General features: G+C 48.2%; 1 protein-coding gene across 1 annotated transcript in view; it reads right to left on the bottom strand.

The window, feature by feature from the left end:
* GALNT18 (polypeptide N-acetylgalactosaminyltransferase 18) overlaps positions 1-16,516 on the bottom strand; it is a 162,995-nt gene that overhangs the window by 47,381 nt on the left and 99,098 nt on the right. The window contains exons 7-8 of the mRNA XM_090267276.1: positions 8,091-8,276; positions 719-856 (exon numbers count right to left, since the gene is read on the bottom strand). Of these exons, the coding sequence (XP_090123402.1) occupies positions 719-856; positions 8,091-8,276 (324 nt within the window). The remainder of the gene's footprint in view (positions 1-718; positions 857-8,090; positions 8,277-16,516) is intronic.

The raw sequence follows: 16,516 nt of genomic DNA, 5'->3' as shown, positions 1-16,516 counted from the left end.
TAAGAATTTTATGGTCTTGGGGATATTCTAAGAATGAGAGAGTAGAGTTTGTCACATTCAGAGTTTTTTAACCTTAGATAGAACACACATGTATATATCTTATACTTTCTTCTACCCCTTTACCATATGAACAAACTGGGGCCCATAGGACATTGAGACACTTGCCAGGCAGGTGTCCTGATCAGGACTAGAACCAGGTCTGCCTGGACCCAAACCCTGTGCCCTGCCCCTCCACCTTGCTGCCTCCATCTGTGCCCAACTTCTGAATGTTAGGCCAATCTGTGCCAATCAATAAGCAGTACTGAAATATCCCTCAAAATGCAGCAAACTCAAGAAGGTTCTATTTCCCAGGGCCCCTTCCAGGAATCATGCAAGCTGGTTGAGAGAACCTTAGGCACCCGTGCTTGGGGAACAGCGGGTGTTTGTTATGAGGCCTTGCGAACTTAACCTAACTGGCAGGTTTTGTTTCGTCAAAGCGGAGTGTGCAGGTTTGGGGCTACAGCTGAATTGCTTAGGACTCTTCAGGAGAGTCTAAGCACCTGTTCTAAGGGACTGGAGAGGCTGGCCTATGAAAGCAAAGGCTGCCTTGCATGCAGCTCTAGAAACTAGCCTCTCGGCCACAGGTCTCCTGCAGGCCCATGTGGGAGGCCGAGAGGCCTGTTCCCTCTCCTTGCCCCTGACTCTCTTAGAATGGAACCCTGGGGGACTGGCTCCTTACCACCCCATAGGCGATGATGTCTGAGTACATCCTCATCTCTGGGTACACGCTGACCAGGTACCACCGGAAGGTCTTGCACTGCAGCTGTTTCCTCAGAGCCTTCCTTGCAGTAATGTCCCCGATGTCAATTCCTGAGTCCTACACGGGGATGCAAATGCAGAGATGCAGCCACCAGCAGGGCATGGCTTCTCCCCAGACCTCCCCAACTAGGATTCCTGGGGGCTGTCTAATGAAGGGACAGTGTGGGAACTTAGCTCACATTTCCCATAACCGTCCCTTACCCCTTAACTGTCTCCATTTGGACTATGAAACATTGAGTCAGCATTGGTGGGAACTGTGATCAAGGGCCACTGAAAAGAAAGATACCAAATCCTTAAATTTTAGACTGAAAAAAAAATTAAAAAAGCTGAAGTCTGGCTATAGGTAAAAAAGTGGGAGAGATACAACCTGAGTAAGGTTTTCCCTACGTCAAGAGAGAAGCCGAGAGATACTGAGGTGTGAGGGGGGCGGGCAGTGGAAGGGAAAAGAGCTGAAGATGGAATAGTGCTAATTCTAACACTATCCCTAATAGTCATGACAGCTTAGGCTTATATAACAATGTGCTAAGCTTTGCGCTGTATGAGACAGACATATATGTTCATATTTATATATTTATATTTATTTATATTTATGTATATTGTTCTATTCAAACCTATGAAGTAGGTACAGACAAGGAGTTAAGATAAAGAGAGGTTCAGTGGCCTCCTTGGTGACCTCCCCAAAGTCCCACAGTTAATAAATGGAGCTGAGAGATGAACTCAACCAATGTGGGTCTGGAGTGCGTACTTTTAACCTTACCCCGTGAACCTGCAAGAGCTTGCCCTTCTGCTGCCTAAGGCCAAGCCCCTAGGAGAGATGCAGACTCTCTCTTCAAGCCAGGGGTCTTAGCATAGAGAGTACTCATGCCCCATGCTTCCCATGTGTATCAGAAAGGTGGTCCTTGAGCCATCGAGGTGCAGCAGGCAAGGAGTAGTAGTGGGGGCGTGAGTGTGTCCTTGAGTGAGAGGAAAGAGAAGCCCCCGCACTTCTGGTTGTCCCAGTGCAGAGGCGAGCATCAGAGTCCCAGGGCCTGCACACCATCAGCTGAGAGAGAGCTGATGCCATAGCCGAAAATGGAGACGTCCTGACATTTCAGGGGCTGACAGAGGAGCCAGGGACCTGGGATCTGGTGAGACCACAGCCCCAAGAGGAGACAGAGGAAGACAGGGGTACAGCTCTGCCATCGATACTGCGGTCCATGGGGTGGCTGTGCAGACATTGGTTCTAGTGCCCTCTCTGGGGATCGAGTAACTGGGGATGGGATGATAGTGAAATGGACAGAGTTTAAGTCTGAAACGTCTGAGAAAAACCACAAAGATGGCTGCGGCATGTATCGGAATATGATCACAAGTTGTTGGTATCAGACAAGGGGGGCTTGAATAAAACAAAATGTAAATATAGAAGAAATACTTTTATGTTTGCCTAGCAGAGTTTGGGTAATGTAAAAATGTAAACCTGCTACAGCCTGAAGGTTGACGGTCCCAGGGAGAAATGTCAGTGAGCACTTCCTGATGACCTCACCTATAAGGGGTCTAGCCTCTGCTCCTGCCCCACACCCTCCCAGCAACCGCTACTCGGCCTCTCCGCTGGACCCTGGCTCCCTATGGCCAGGAAACGTTTGACTTATCTCTGTGTCCCTGGCCTAGCACTTCACCTGAACCACATCAATGAGCCTGAGTTGAGACCATATTTATGAAGTGATGAACATACCAACTGGCAATAAATGTAAACAGCCCACCCTCACCCCAGCCCAAGGGATCTGTTAAGTACTAACACTTTAAACTGGTCTGCACCTTATCCTTATATCACAAGCTATGCACCCGGACCCAGGCCTTCCCCTTTCATGCTAGAATTGCCTTTTATGAGACAAATTAACACTGTGCCTCAGCTTCTACCAGGAGCCACTAGAGGAACTTGCCTCAGGAAGGTCTCTGTGGTTTCCTAAAATTCAGTGTTCCCATGGGAAAACTTCCTACCCTCAGGACGAAGGGAAAGTTTATCTCTCTCCTAATTGAAGGTGGGAAAGATATAATGCATCAGAGTCCATCTGTACTTTAACTTCTAGGAGACTCAAGAATCAGGGTTTCCTCAGCTTATATTGCTGGTTAGCATGGCCCTTTCCTCTTCCTGTTTATTCATTGACCTACCCCTTTCCGTTTTAATGGCTCAGTACTCCCGGACTATGTGGTTACTGTAAACTGCATCAAGCTCTTGCAGAGCAGGGAGCAGAAATTAAGAAATAAGCACACTTTCTCACAGAAGTTTACCTTGGCCCTTATTATTAGAAAACAATAAATGTATTTTTCCTCCTTTGCCAGAGTAGGTTGAAGCATGTCTCCCCAAATTTCTGCCTAGTTGAAACTCCAAATGTGACCTTATTTCGAAACAGGATCTTTGTAGATATAATTAATTGGAGACCTTGAAACGAAATCATTGTGGATTCAGGGTGAGCCTAAATCTTTATAAGAGAAAGGAGAGGGGGGTTTGGACACAGAGATGGGCAGAGATTGGAGTGATGTATCGATAAGCCAGGGAATACCAGGAGCCACCAGGAGCTGTAACAGGTAAGGAAAGATTCCCCCCCCCCCCCGAGCCTTTGAAAGGAGTCTGGCCCTGCCAGCACTTAGGTTTTGGGCTTCCAACCTCCAGAACTGTGACAGTAAATTTCTGTTGCTGGAAGCCACTCTGTTTGTAGTAACTTGTTTTGGCAGCCCTAAGAAACTAACGTACTTAGCCACTCGAGAAGCTGCCAGTATTGCTGCCTGTGTGTGCAGTCACACCCAATGCCTTCTGGCCAGGCCTAAAGAAGGGCCATTGCCTGAGCACCGTGGGGAGCCATGCCTGGCACTCAGCCTGTCCTCTGGCAAGAAGCAGCAGGAGCAGGTCTAGAGTTCCTGAACCCTGTGTAAGAAAATATCGATGCTTTGCTGCACCCTGACTTTCTGTTTGTTGATAAGCAAACTGATTTTCGATTAAAGTAGAAGGAAGCAAGAGCTGGAGGCTCCTCTAGCCTTCTAAATGCTTGAGACTGGACATGGTAAGGGAGCAGGTGAGAGAGTCACTTCCGTTCAGTGCACAGCCTGGGGGGACTCAGCACAGAAGGTAGCAAGACAGGATGACTGCCCAGCAGGGACATTTTAAAGCCGGGTGCAAATGCAGAAGGCAGAGCAATAGCATCAGTAAGAGTTAAAACTTATCTAGTGCTTTCCAGTTGTCAAGCACTGATCAAGGTTTTTACAGATATTAACTTAATTCTCAAGATAGGCATGAGGCAAGGTTGAAGGTTCCAGCTCTACGTTTGCAGCTGAGATGAAAAGTTGAGTAAATAGAACACAGATGTGCTCGGGATTGAGCTGAAGGTACAGTATTGGGACATCACCATATCAAGGGCACCTGAGCAAACATGGAGGCCCCACAGCACTTACACCTTCTCCTCTTTAGTTTTTAACTCATCTTTGCTGAGTGCCTAGTATATGTTAGGCACTCTCCTAAGCACTGTGTAGCTATATAGGAGGAAGTCACAGTCTGTCAGAAAAGAGTCTGCAAGATCCAGAAAAGTAAACAGACTTTCTGCACATAGTGTGAAGCTTGGAGGGAAGAGTGTTAAGGGACAACAGAAGAAGGATCCTTAGTCCATTTCATGGTATGGGGCAGCTGGGATAGCAGGGAAATGGAAGTGAGCAGTCAAGGAAGGCTTCCTGGAGTAGGTGGTACTAATGGTAAGTTTGGAAAGATGAACATGATAAACTAAATGAGTGTTACCAAACCTGGCTGCCCCAAACTAGCACCTGGAGAGCTTTTCACAGATTTTGGCACCAGCACATATCTATTCATCAGAACCTCTGAGGAAAAGACCCAGAATTATTATTTTTTAAAGCTCTCCAGGTGATTCTTCTGCAGTTGATCTACAGATCTGCTTTTAGGAGCCACTGACCAAGGGAGGATGAGACTACACACATGGCCAGCAGATTCATTTGTTAATAAGCATTAGCAAGGTTTTACTGAGTTCTGACCATGTGCCCCGCCTTGTGCTAGGCATGGTGACACCAGTATGAATAACACAGTCTGTCCTAAGGAAGCCCATGGTCTAGTGGAGTGGTTCTCAGCCTGGGTGGACATTAGAATCCCTGAGAAATTTTCCAAAAATACAAGGACCCTAGTCCCCTTCCAAACCAATTAAGTCATAATCTCTGGTGCTGAAGCCCAAGTGATTTTCAAGTCCAGCCAGATTTGAGAACAACTGGTCTATAAGAGAGAGACTTTCAGAGAATATACCATTCTTTTATAGGGTGTTGACACAGTGACAGAGATATCCACGCAAAAAGGAACACTCTCCCTAGCTGGCATCGGCTCCCCAGAGGAGAGGTCACTGGAGCGGAGTGTAAGAGGATGGAGAGGAACTGGGAAAAGTGGAGGAGGGGGAAGAGGTTTTGGGTAGGGAATTCCAAGCTGAGAGGACAGAGCTGGCTGATACCCAGAGCTGAGACAGCACAGAATGGACAGGGAGCTACGGGCAGTTCCCACAGTCCAAGCAATCTGCGGAGACTCCAAAACTGACTGGCGGAAGGTGGGGCTGGGGAGGCGGGCAAAGGAGAAATCTTAGATCTGTGTCAAACACTAGAGAATCACTTAAAAACTTTTAAGTAGCGTAATAACACAGTCACTGAGAGTTTTTAAAAGATAGCTTGGTGTAGTGTGCAGAACAGGTCTGAGGGGGCTAAGACTTGAGCCAGGGAATCTAAAAGGAGACTGTGTCAGAGGAAGAGACAAGGCCTGAGTTGAGGCAGGAGTGGAGAAGAAGGCTTGGGGATGGACTTGGAATGAAGTTTGAGGAAGAGGAGGATTAAAATAAGATGCTCAGTTTCAAGTTCCTATGTCTGGGCAGATGGTGGTATCATGAACTGCGACAAAGAATAAGAACAGGAGCAGGTCTGGGGGTGGGGCAGATGTCCCCTGTGGTCAGATTCAGTCTGAAGTGCCTGTGGGAACACCCAGGAGAAGCTGTCAGCTGTAAGTCTGAAGCTAAAGGCAGAAGTCAGGGTTCGAGATATTAATCAGGCATTTGTCAACAGATAGGTGGTTGCAGAACCCAAAAGTAGGACAGACTACCCAGAGACATGGTGCATAATCATAATGAAAGCGGGGGCCAAGGAAGGATCCCTGGGGACACTTAGGCCAGAGTGGAAGTAAAAGGAGTCCCCCCCCCCCCCACCAAAAAAAAAGAATTAGTAGCAACTGCAGAGAGATGAGAATGTTCTGGGTGTGGAATCATGGTACCAAGGAAACAAGAGTTACAAGGAAAGGCGTGATCCTATAGGTTAAAGACTTTACGAGGTCCATGATGACTGTCAAAAGCAGCTTTGATGGAGTACTGGGATGTGACTTGAGACATGAATGGGAAACAAAAAAGTGTTGACTTTTTCCAGAAATCTAATAAGAGGTATAAAAGGCAGTTTGGATATAGAAGGAGACAAGGAGGTAGGTCAATAGACAGATTTTTTAGGAAACACGGTGACCACCCCTTCTCTACCTGGACACTCGCATCTCATTTGCTTTCTGGCATTCACCACCACTGCCCCGCTTCACTTGGTTTGAATTAGCTGACTCAGTCCTCATTGGATTTGCTATGCATTTCAACATGCAATTGGAGGAGAAGGTTTGCAGGTTTGGAATACAGAGGGAAGGGAGCAGGAGTATGAACAGGACTCTAGTCCTTTGGCAGAGCCAGGGGATCTACAATGTCTCACTGGTGAGCTCCTGGGAGTTTCCAAGTGCTCTTAACAATGTTCTATCAGAGGACACCCACAGCAGGGCTCAGCATGCTGCCCAGAACACTGTGCTCCAACGCTCACAGCCACAGATGGGTCCGGAAGGCATCACTGTTTCCTTAGAAACACTCCCACTGTCGGGTTTGCAATCCTGGGACTGCTTCATTAGGGTTGGGCACACTCTGATGGGGGCTCATTGGCTTCTCATCCTCCCAAATGCTGAAATCTCACTGGTGGTGGGAGTATGCACAATTCAGACCCCTCCCCCATGATGGTGGTGGTGGTGGTGGGGTTGCCTAATACTTGTATGTACACATAGCCCAGCCTACTTGATCACTCTGCCAGAGAAACATTAGCTTAGGGGAGATATCAGGAAGCAGGCCTTCATATGGAAGCTTGAAGCAAAGATCACTCATTCCCTTATTAGGAATAGAGAGCTGAGGCATTCTAAAGGACTCCCCAGGGGAAGTCCTGGCCTCGGGAGGCAAGAAGGAGGCCATGAGGTCGACAGCTCTGACTCACACAGAATGCAGCATAAGCAATGATCTCCAGGCAGACAGGCTGCTAAGCAGGTTGGGAACCCATGGTTGGCATCTGTTGGGCTCTTTCAACTCAGTGGTCCAAGGTCATTTCCATATGACATATGACAAGACTGAACAGATTGATTAGACAAACATTGCTTTCTCTCTTGCACTTCTTAAGTGTAGGTGACTCGAGGGACAGAGGGCAGTGACAGGCAATGATGGTGTTCTGTGAAAGTTAGAAGCAGCCTAAGAAGTGTCCAGAATAGTTCCCTTCTCCTGAGGGCAACTGTGGGACTGTATCCCACCTCCATCCATGTGGCTCGAGAAATACCAAAGGCATTTGGACATTCCTTATTTCTTTGATCAAAGATTTGATGGCCCTGGCTAGGTGTGTCAGTTGGTTGGAGCATTGTCCCGTACACCAAAAGGTTGAGGGTTTGATACCCAGTTGGGGTACGTACGGGAGGCAACTGATTGGTAATTCCTCTCTCACATGGATGTTTCTCTCTTTCTCTCTCTCTCCCTTCTTCTCTCTCTAAAATAAACAAACATATCCTCAAGTGAAGATTAGGAAGAAAAAAGACTTGATGGAGAGGCTTGAATTCAATCTACAGGGCGATTAAGGTGCACTTTGTGAATTTTGGTATATTTCTAAGTCAGGACCATGAAACTCCAAATGTCAGAGAAGCTGAGGACCTGAGAATATAGTGACCTTGGAGCTACCTGGTCAACTTCTCTCATTTAAAATGAGGATACTAAGGTTTGGAGAGAAGACAGCCTCTTTCAAGTACGCTGACCAGGGATGGGGGTAGGGATAAGCCATGGCTTAGCACCTCATCATCAGCCCCCTTTCTTCAACATGTAGTATATTTTGGGGTTAAGCACCCACTCTCACATGGTAAACAAGACTCTGGTTGATCCATGGGAAGGAGGATTTAGTCCCATGTTTGTTTGTTTTCCCCCACCAAACCCCAATAAACCCCTCCCATAGGGGCTCCCTACCTCTTGGGGTATGTTCCATGCCATGTAGACATGGCTTTTAAATTCATCCATCCAGACTTCAGCCACCCTGAGGGCATTCCTGCGGACGTGGGCGGTGAGGTCCTCAGTGTAGGGCTTGTGGGCTCGCTCAATGTGGGCAACCCGAGAGCAGGGCAGGACCTCCACGCTCCCACCACACTGCCACACCTGCAGGAGACACAGAGCCACTCGTTAGTGCCCAGACCTACCTCTGTGCCTCTAAGCCAGGCCACAGGTGGCCACTCAACATCAGCATGGATGAATCCAGCTCTCTTCACCTTGTCCCTCTGGACCACTGTCTGCAAAGGGAGCGAGCCATCCCTTATCTTCACTCCTACCCAAGGAGGTTGTTGGGTCATTAATTTGTGCCTTGTTTCTTGTTGCTATAGATATATCAGCAAATAATTAATATTCCTTCTCTCTCCATCCCTTTCACCCCTCCAAAGAAGAAACTAGACATTTTGTGACCAAAGATCTGGGTTCTCCTTGCCCCGAAGAAGTTAACAAAACATTGAGGATGATCTCTGCAGCAGTGCTGACAGGGAGGGATGAGCAGGGACTGCCAGCGGACCTGTCATCTTTACATAGACACAGGGGCCTGGACAAGGATTGGTGATCACCACAGGGAGGGAGCAGGCACCCTTTTACTCCATCTTTCCTGGGCCCTGAATTCTGATAGAACCCAAGGGACAGGGAGCTACAAAGAAGGGTAATGTTAAACTTCTCAATGTCCTTGGTGAGTAGGAGCTTGAACTGGATGGAATTTGATTTTGATTTTTTTTTTTTTTTAATGACCTTGCATCCTGAGCATCAATGGGCAGTGCTTTGGAGCTGTTGCCACAATCATTCCAGCCACTCTGAACTTCCAGTGTTCCGGAACATGCACATCCTTTTGTGCCTTGAGGCTTCTGTCCATCCTGTTTATGATTCCAGCTGAAAAATTATCATCTCTCAAGACCTTGGCCACATGACCCCTCTGTTGGGGGGACTTTGCTCAGTTCTTGGGGCAGAGCCCGTTGCTTCCTCCTTTTGCCTTCAGAGCTCTTGATATCACAACTTACCTCCTAATAGGGCAGCCTGCCTCCCTCGCTCTTGTTCCTAGAGGATGGAACCCATATCCTATCTCACTCATTTCTCATTTCTGGCACCTAAGAAAAGGCTGGTACCTATAGGTACTTTGTAAATATTTGTTGAATAAATAAAAGATTGATACTTAGTCAGTCAATCAATAAATGGTTGATACTTAATAAACGTGGGATGAGTCTAAAATGCCTGATCAGAGCTGATGAATGAGGCTTCTAAAGGAAAGCAATCAGGGTGCCTTTGTGGGCGACAGTGGACCCTTGTCTGGTATTGTCACCTGGACAACTATGTGGGTAATGCTTACACTGACAACATGTACCCATCAACAACCGTATGTCTTCCTGCGAGATAAGGTCAGCCTTGGATAGAGCTTAATTCCCCATGTTAGTTAGGAAGGGAATCCCTTCTCTTTCGTCAGTCTATCTCACAGCAGGTGGTCCCTACATGCTGTTGGTGTTGGGAGGCAATTTATTGATTTACCACTTTCCAAGCTTGTCTTGCACTTAGCATATTATCTAGGGATAATAAAAAGAAAATGAGCACTCCCACCGACCAACCACTCTGCTCCAGGCCCTGGGCTGTGCTTGCGGGGAGGCAGCATAGCATGGTGGTTACGGGCAAATGGGTTGGGATCAAATCCTGGCTCTTCCTTACTACCTATGTGACCCTTGACTAAGTCACTTGACCTCATTGTGGTTCAGTTTCCTCATCTCCAATGGGGATCGTAAAAGTACCTATCTCATGAAATTGTTGAAAAGATTAAAGTTATGATATGCAAAGTGCTTAGAAAAGTGTTGGCACATAATACGCACTCCATCAATCTCAGCTATTACGATACAACTTATACAGCAGACTCTTCAGGACACCCTGTGACGCAGTTGTTATCATCCCTAAATGCAAGTGAAGAGACTGAGACTGACGGCTGTCCTCTGCCCGGGACCACAGAACCAGTACTGAAGACAAAAGGGTCTGTCTGACCCCCACCAAAGCTAAAGGAAGACCCCAGGCTACCCCAGGATGACCCTGCTTTTGAAGTGTTCCCACACCCAGGGGGGTCCTGAGGATCAGGAGTGTGAGCCACGGGAGGCTCTAAACTGCACCTTCATTTCCACGACCTGTGCGTCCAGGGAACTGTGCTGATTTCTAATTCACATTGCTTAGATTTTCAGTGGAAGTCTGTGGATATGTTATTGACAACACAAAGAATCAGGGTAATTATTCTTTTTGCAACCGAACCTGAGGCTATTACTTGACATATTTCAGCAACACAATACAGAACATGACTCATAACAAAGCCCTTTTATTATGAGGCCTGTTTCTCAAAGACTCAGTTCACCCTTCCATTTCAGAGTGCGTGATTCCGCCGTTGTAATCAGAGAGGGGTGGCAGCACCACGCATCATGCCCTTAGCCACACAGGAAAAGTGGCCAGGGGGACTCACTGCGGAGCTCTTGAATCGTCCCCCTCCCCCCACCCTGCTGCCATGGCCCTGTGCAGACCAAGTCTGGTCTCATCTGGACTCTGCGACAGCCTCCTGCCTCCCTCCTCCTGTCTCCTCGCCACCTCGCAGCCAGTGGCATCTCCTGCAGGTGTGGGCTGGATCACAGGCCTCCTGCCCGTGTCCTCCCCAGCGCAGCCCCTGGGGCCCCTCAGGGCCTGGCCCCGGCCCTCCCCTCCAGCCTCCTGCCTGCGTCCCCACACTCTGTGCTACAGCCATGCTGACATGTCTTTACTTCCTCCAGAGTGCCAGGTTTTTCTCTCAGCCCTAGACTTCCACGCATGCAACTACATGCCCCACGCCGGCCCGCTTCCCGACTCATCCACAGGTGCCAGTTCGGTATCACATCACCGCACCCCGTTCCACCAGGTCGGCCTGCTGTGCTGTATTTCCTGCCCGGACTTTCCTGATCCCAGCACCCTTGTGCTTGCTGTTTAATTACCTCCTTCCCTCTTTCAGAAGGTTCTTAAGCTCTTCACCAGATCCTACTGCAGACGTGGGCTAAAGGGCGCCCAGGTGAGGGGCGGCTGGCCGGATGGGTGCAGCGCGTTGGGTTCTAAGGCACGGCTGTGGAGCGCGGGCACTGCGGTCCTGCTTCCCCGCCACCAGCCACCTGCTTGCTGTGCCACCTTCCGCAGGTTACTTATCTCAAGCCCCAATTTCTCCCAGTGGAAGAGGGAGAGGACGTGAGGATAGCTGCTACCCTGTGCCCGCCTCGGTGTGAGCGCTGCGTGGTGGCGGTCAAGGAGGTGTGGACAGGACATCCGGGTCAGGGCTAACCCTGCCGTGTCCTGGCTGAGTGGCAACTTTAGGAAACGCACATGCCAGTGGTCCCCGCAGTGGGCTGTGGGCTTGGGAAGCTCCTGCCACAGTGCTGGGGACATTAATTCCCCAGTCTGCACCCATTTCTATTACTTTATAATAACCACTGTTACTATTACTTAATAATAATTTCTACTATCTGGCTCCTCCTGTACACCTACCTTCAGGGAGCAGAGGACTCACACGTCTGGCTGAAGCCCACCAGATGGCAGATGGGCTGCCTTCCAGAGTCGTCCCCCTCTGAAGACTGGGCGCACTTGTTAACCTGGGGTCATCTCCCCTGTCCTCTCTTCCGTGAAAAGGCTCATCTGTGGAGAGGGTGCCAGCCTTTGGGTTCCTGGCAGCTTTGGGGCATTGGGCATGTGGTCCCCACCACTTCTGGACCCTGGCCAATGACACCGAACTGAGCAAGAGAAAACCTGCGCTCTCCCTTCCCCGGCTGATGAGTGGCTCCTGCTGACCAGTGGCTGAGATAGAGAGATTCTCAGGAGTCTTACTCATGGCTGATCTCAGAGACCGTCTCATGGTTGGCAGACAAAGGATAGGGGAGGAAGTCACTGGCATTTGGACTCCATGGAGGACGGCATCAGGAAACTTCCATGGAGGCCTGGGACGGCCGGGGGAAGGGAAGTGAGAGAGGCAGCCGGGCCTGGGACACACGTCGCAGCTGGTGTGACTTGGAAGACCCAAACCAGATGGAGGCTCTAGGTGGCAAGGACTGTGCCGAGAAGCAAAGCCACTGAGAGAGGACAAAGGCGTAGGAGAGAACGACGACTTAGCACTGCAAATTCTAGGGGAATGGGAGAGAGGACAGGGGAACGGGTACCAAAGGGGTGGCTGAGAACTGAAGACCAAGGATCAGTAACCAAGAAGGCAGGTGAGGTTACAAAGCAAAGGGAGAAACTGCCAAAATGCAGAACTTAATTTTTAAATAAAGTGCATGTGACCCAGGGTCATTATAACAAGAGGCATTATTACAGGCACTGAGGACACCTGACAGCATGTCAGACCAGGGTTGGACCTTGTGGCTTCTAGATGGGCCCTGGCCAGCATGTTTCTTGACCACACCCAGTTCTTTCCTGTCTCTGTACCTTTGCACCTGCTATTGCATCTTTATGGAATAATCCCCCCCCCCCCCGCCCACTACCACCACTCCGCTTGTTACCCAGCTCGGATACTACCTTCTTTGACCCACCCAATCTAAATAAGATCCCCTTTAAATACTTTTAGTGCCCTGTCCTCTTTATTAATAACACTTACTTACATACTGATTCTTTCCGTGCCGTCTCCCCACTCATCACTAGACTATAAGCTCCAGGAAGACAAGGATCGCATTGTATATACCTGCACCAGGCCCCTACTGTGTATTCAGTAACTGTTACTTGAATGAGTGATTTCAGCAATCCAAGAGCCCTGGACTTTAACTATATAGAGCGGTGGTTTTAAGTAGCTCAGCGAGATCCTCTAATAAAGGTGATAAACATCAAATGTGGCCAGATTTTACTGAACATAATGACTCCCTTCAAACCCAAGCGGTTTGCCAGCAAAGTTCTGACATTTAAGTGCATACTGCTGCAACCAGAAAGAGTTACTTTGGCTGCAGAGCTTAAATTAACGTCGTAAAACCTGGGAAGTCATCAAATGGGCATGGGCAATAGCAGGCAGCGTCTTCTTGTGGAAGCCTGAACTCTCTAGGGCAGTGACTTGTCACTTTTTTCATCTCATGGCATGCGCAAACTAATTACAAGAATTCAGCAGCACACCAAAGAATATATTCTTTGCTGATCTGACAAAAAATAGGTACAATTTTGATTCATTCACACCGGGCAGCTATTGTTTTGCTGGCTGTTGTCATTTTTTAATTTGATAATCTAAGGGAAAAGAGGTCAGTGCCCCTGACTAAATAGACAGGTACTGCATGTTTTAAACATTCCTGCAGCATGCCAGGTGAATATTGCTACCCTAGAGAAAGCCCCCAACCTCGCCAACACCTGCTTTTGCCCACAGAGTCATTGCTGGGTCCCAGATGTGACCAAGAACGTGATGCAGAGAAACAACAGTTACGCAGTGAAGTCAAGTCCCATTCACTTTTCCTGCAGAGCCCCCAGTGTGTGGTCATCTCTGAAAATGCCTGAAGCATCCACCTGGGAACTACAAGAAGGCATGCAGGTCTTGGGAACTGGTGGAGAGGGTTTGCATCCTGCCTCTACCCCACATTAGCTTTTGATTTGGACCAGTCTTTGGATGTCAGTTGCCTTTTTATTGGGAATAACGATAGCCTGGGAGGTTTAAAAGAGATGCTGTATGAAAGGCTCCCCCCAGCAGAGACAGGCACATGGTGGGCTCTTAGAGAAGGTCAGGTTCCTTTCCCTTCCCAGGACTGGGAGCTGCTGGTACAAGGTCAGGGTCGCAAGACTGAGTTTACTGTTGCTTCTTACATAAATAAGTGTGCTTCCCTCCTAAGCCTCCGTGTTTCTCAGCTGCCAACTGGAGGAGCTGGACTCAATAATGCCTTAGATCCCTTCTACCTCTTTCCTTGGGTGATTCTAAGTTTTCTTGCCAGAACCTCAAATGATGCCCGGTATTTGAGGCACAATGGGCAAAATTGTGAATTGGGAGTTGTAAAATAGGGAGACACTGGAGGCAAGCCAATGGCACATACACACTGACCATTTCTCCTACTCAGAGACTTGTGACCACTCTGTAGTCAGTCTATGGAAGGAACAGCAAATAACACTCCTGTGTTAAATCCATTCGCTTGCTAATGTCCTTCCAAAGCACTGTGTTGAGAAGGATTCTGAGGCTCTCTCTGGGCTCAGTGGGATAGCCTGCCATAATTTATTACTAATGTTTATTGTGGGCAAGGGATTGGGGGTGGTAGCATGTCAACATTCTACTTTACAGCCACGGTCCACGGCTTAAGGTCACAAATCTTTTCCAGCTTTTATCTCCTTATGACTTTTAATGAGCTCTTTGCGCTTGGCAAAATGTTCCCACTGTTCCTTTAGCCCAGAGAGCCTTTTTTCTGCTCCCTGTCCATCCAAAGTCAGCCTGGTCCCGTTCCTCCAAACTCCCGAAACACATAATTTGTACCACTCACATGGTCTGTATTTCTTGGCTTGTGTTGTTAATTATCTTTTCTTGTGTAGCTGTTTCATCTAACTTGGCTTTGAAATGCCGAGACAAGAGGAGAAAGCCAAAGCCGGCAGGCTGCAGGGAGAAAGGCGAGGAGGACGGAGGCTGAAGCTGAGGCCTGAGAACAGCCGGCAGGAGACCAGAGTCATCCACAGAGGGGCTGTAGGGTCAAACACGCAGGCAAACAGAGACACTAAGCCACAGGCACCTCACCCGTCTCATCCTAGTCCTGACCCAGCCAGGGAATAAGAAGGGAAGAGAGGTCAAATCTGGGCAAGGCTAGCCAAGAGTCGGGGACCATCAGCAAGCCAGGGTCAAGGGTGGGAGGTAGAGGAGGAGCTGGGATGGGGATGATGTAAAACGTGGAGTTGACCTCCTTCCAAAATGCATCTCATTCCCACACTTGCAACCTTTAGTCTTCAGAGAAGATCAGTCACACTCCTTCACATGATGTGCAAAATCTCTGAGATCTGGGCCTTCCTATTTACTGCAGCTTCACTTTACCGTCTGCTGTCCAGCTTCACCAACTTCTGTAGTTCCTAGTGTGGACCATGTTCTTGGCTTTCTCTTCACCCACCCTGTGCCATTCCCTTTACTGGAATTTCCTCCCTTCAGCCCCCACCTCCATTTAATTGCCTGGCTGATTCCTACCTACTTTCCCTGCTGCCCTAAATTTGGTTACATGCCTCTGCTATGCATTCCTATAGCACCTGTACCCGACCCCCCTGCCCCTGCACAGTGTTTATGATTGCCCTGTGTGTGTGTAAAATGCATATGTACAGTTTAAAGACACGTAATGTAAGTGACAACTGTTTCCTTATCACCTGTTTAAGAAACAGTACATTGGTGAGAACTTAAAAATCTCTGTATGCTCCTCCTCACCTACAGAGGTAATCCATTATCCTGAATTTTGTTAAAAATTTCCTTGCCATCAACCTAAACTACCTGTTTAGCTTTAGTTTTGGCTGTTTTTGAATTCTGCACAAATGGAAGCATATTGTCTGCATTCTGCAACTTGCTTCTTGCTTCATTTATTTTCCTCACCATTGTGTTCCATTGTATAAATACACAGCAGTTTATTTAGGCATTCTCCTGTTGGGTGGCAGTCTGGCTGTCTCCAGGATTATGAATAGTGCTTCTTGGAACAATCTTACGTGAGTCTCTCGGTGCCTAAGAGCAGGAACCTCTCAGTGAATTTACGTTACTGTGGAATATCTGAGGCACACACACAGTCAACCTACCTAGGAAAAGGGAGACTTTTCCCAAGGGAGTTTCCAAGTTCCACTGCCACCAGCACAGATGAGCATGCATGTTGCTTCAAAAATCTCACCAGCGTTTGGCACTTCCAATGTTTTAATTTTTGCCAATCCAATGGATATGAAATTTGTTCTCACTGTAGTATAATTTGCAACTCCCTGATGACTAGTGAAATGGAGCTTTTCTTTTTGTTGTTTATTGACCCACAATACCGGACATAAAGGCCCATGGCCACCTCGCTCTCAGTAAGGAGGTTCCGGGACCTGAACAGGGTCGGCACATGATAGATCCTTACTGCATGAATGAAGGATGAAGAGTTGGGCTCCAGTCCTGAACTATTCCTACCGTACTTTGCTTGGTGCTCTCTCAGGTTTCCAAGGGTAGATATTTTGTTATTTTAAAGTATAAAGAAACATTTTTAAAGTCTGACAATGCTTATTCTTCCATCAGACCTCACTGAAAAACACTCCCTGGGGATACAGTTTCCCATGCCCTCCTCTTACAATAAACACCGCCAAAGAGTCTTCTGGACAGAATTGCTGTTGAGGAAAAAATGATGCTTTTTCTTGGAAGGGGTCCCTGAAGGGGTCTGATTTCGGATCAGCCCTAAGAA

This window comes from Furipterus horrens, unplaced genomic scaffold, assembly GCF_987537825.1.
Source record: "Furipterus horrens unplaced genomic scaffold, mFurHor1.1.pri manual_scaffold_2, whole genome shotgun sequence".
In the NCBI taxonomy this organism is placed as follows: domain Eukaryota; kingdom Metazoa; phylum Chordata; class Mammalia; order Chiroptera; family Furipteridae; genus Furipterus; species Furipterus horrens.
The sequence above is the reverse complement of the archived record's forward strand: the minus strand, read 5'-3'. Positions and strand labels throughout refer to the sequence as shown.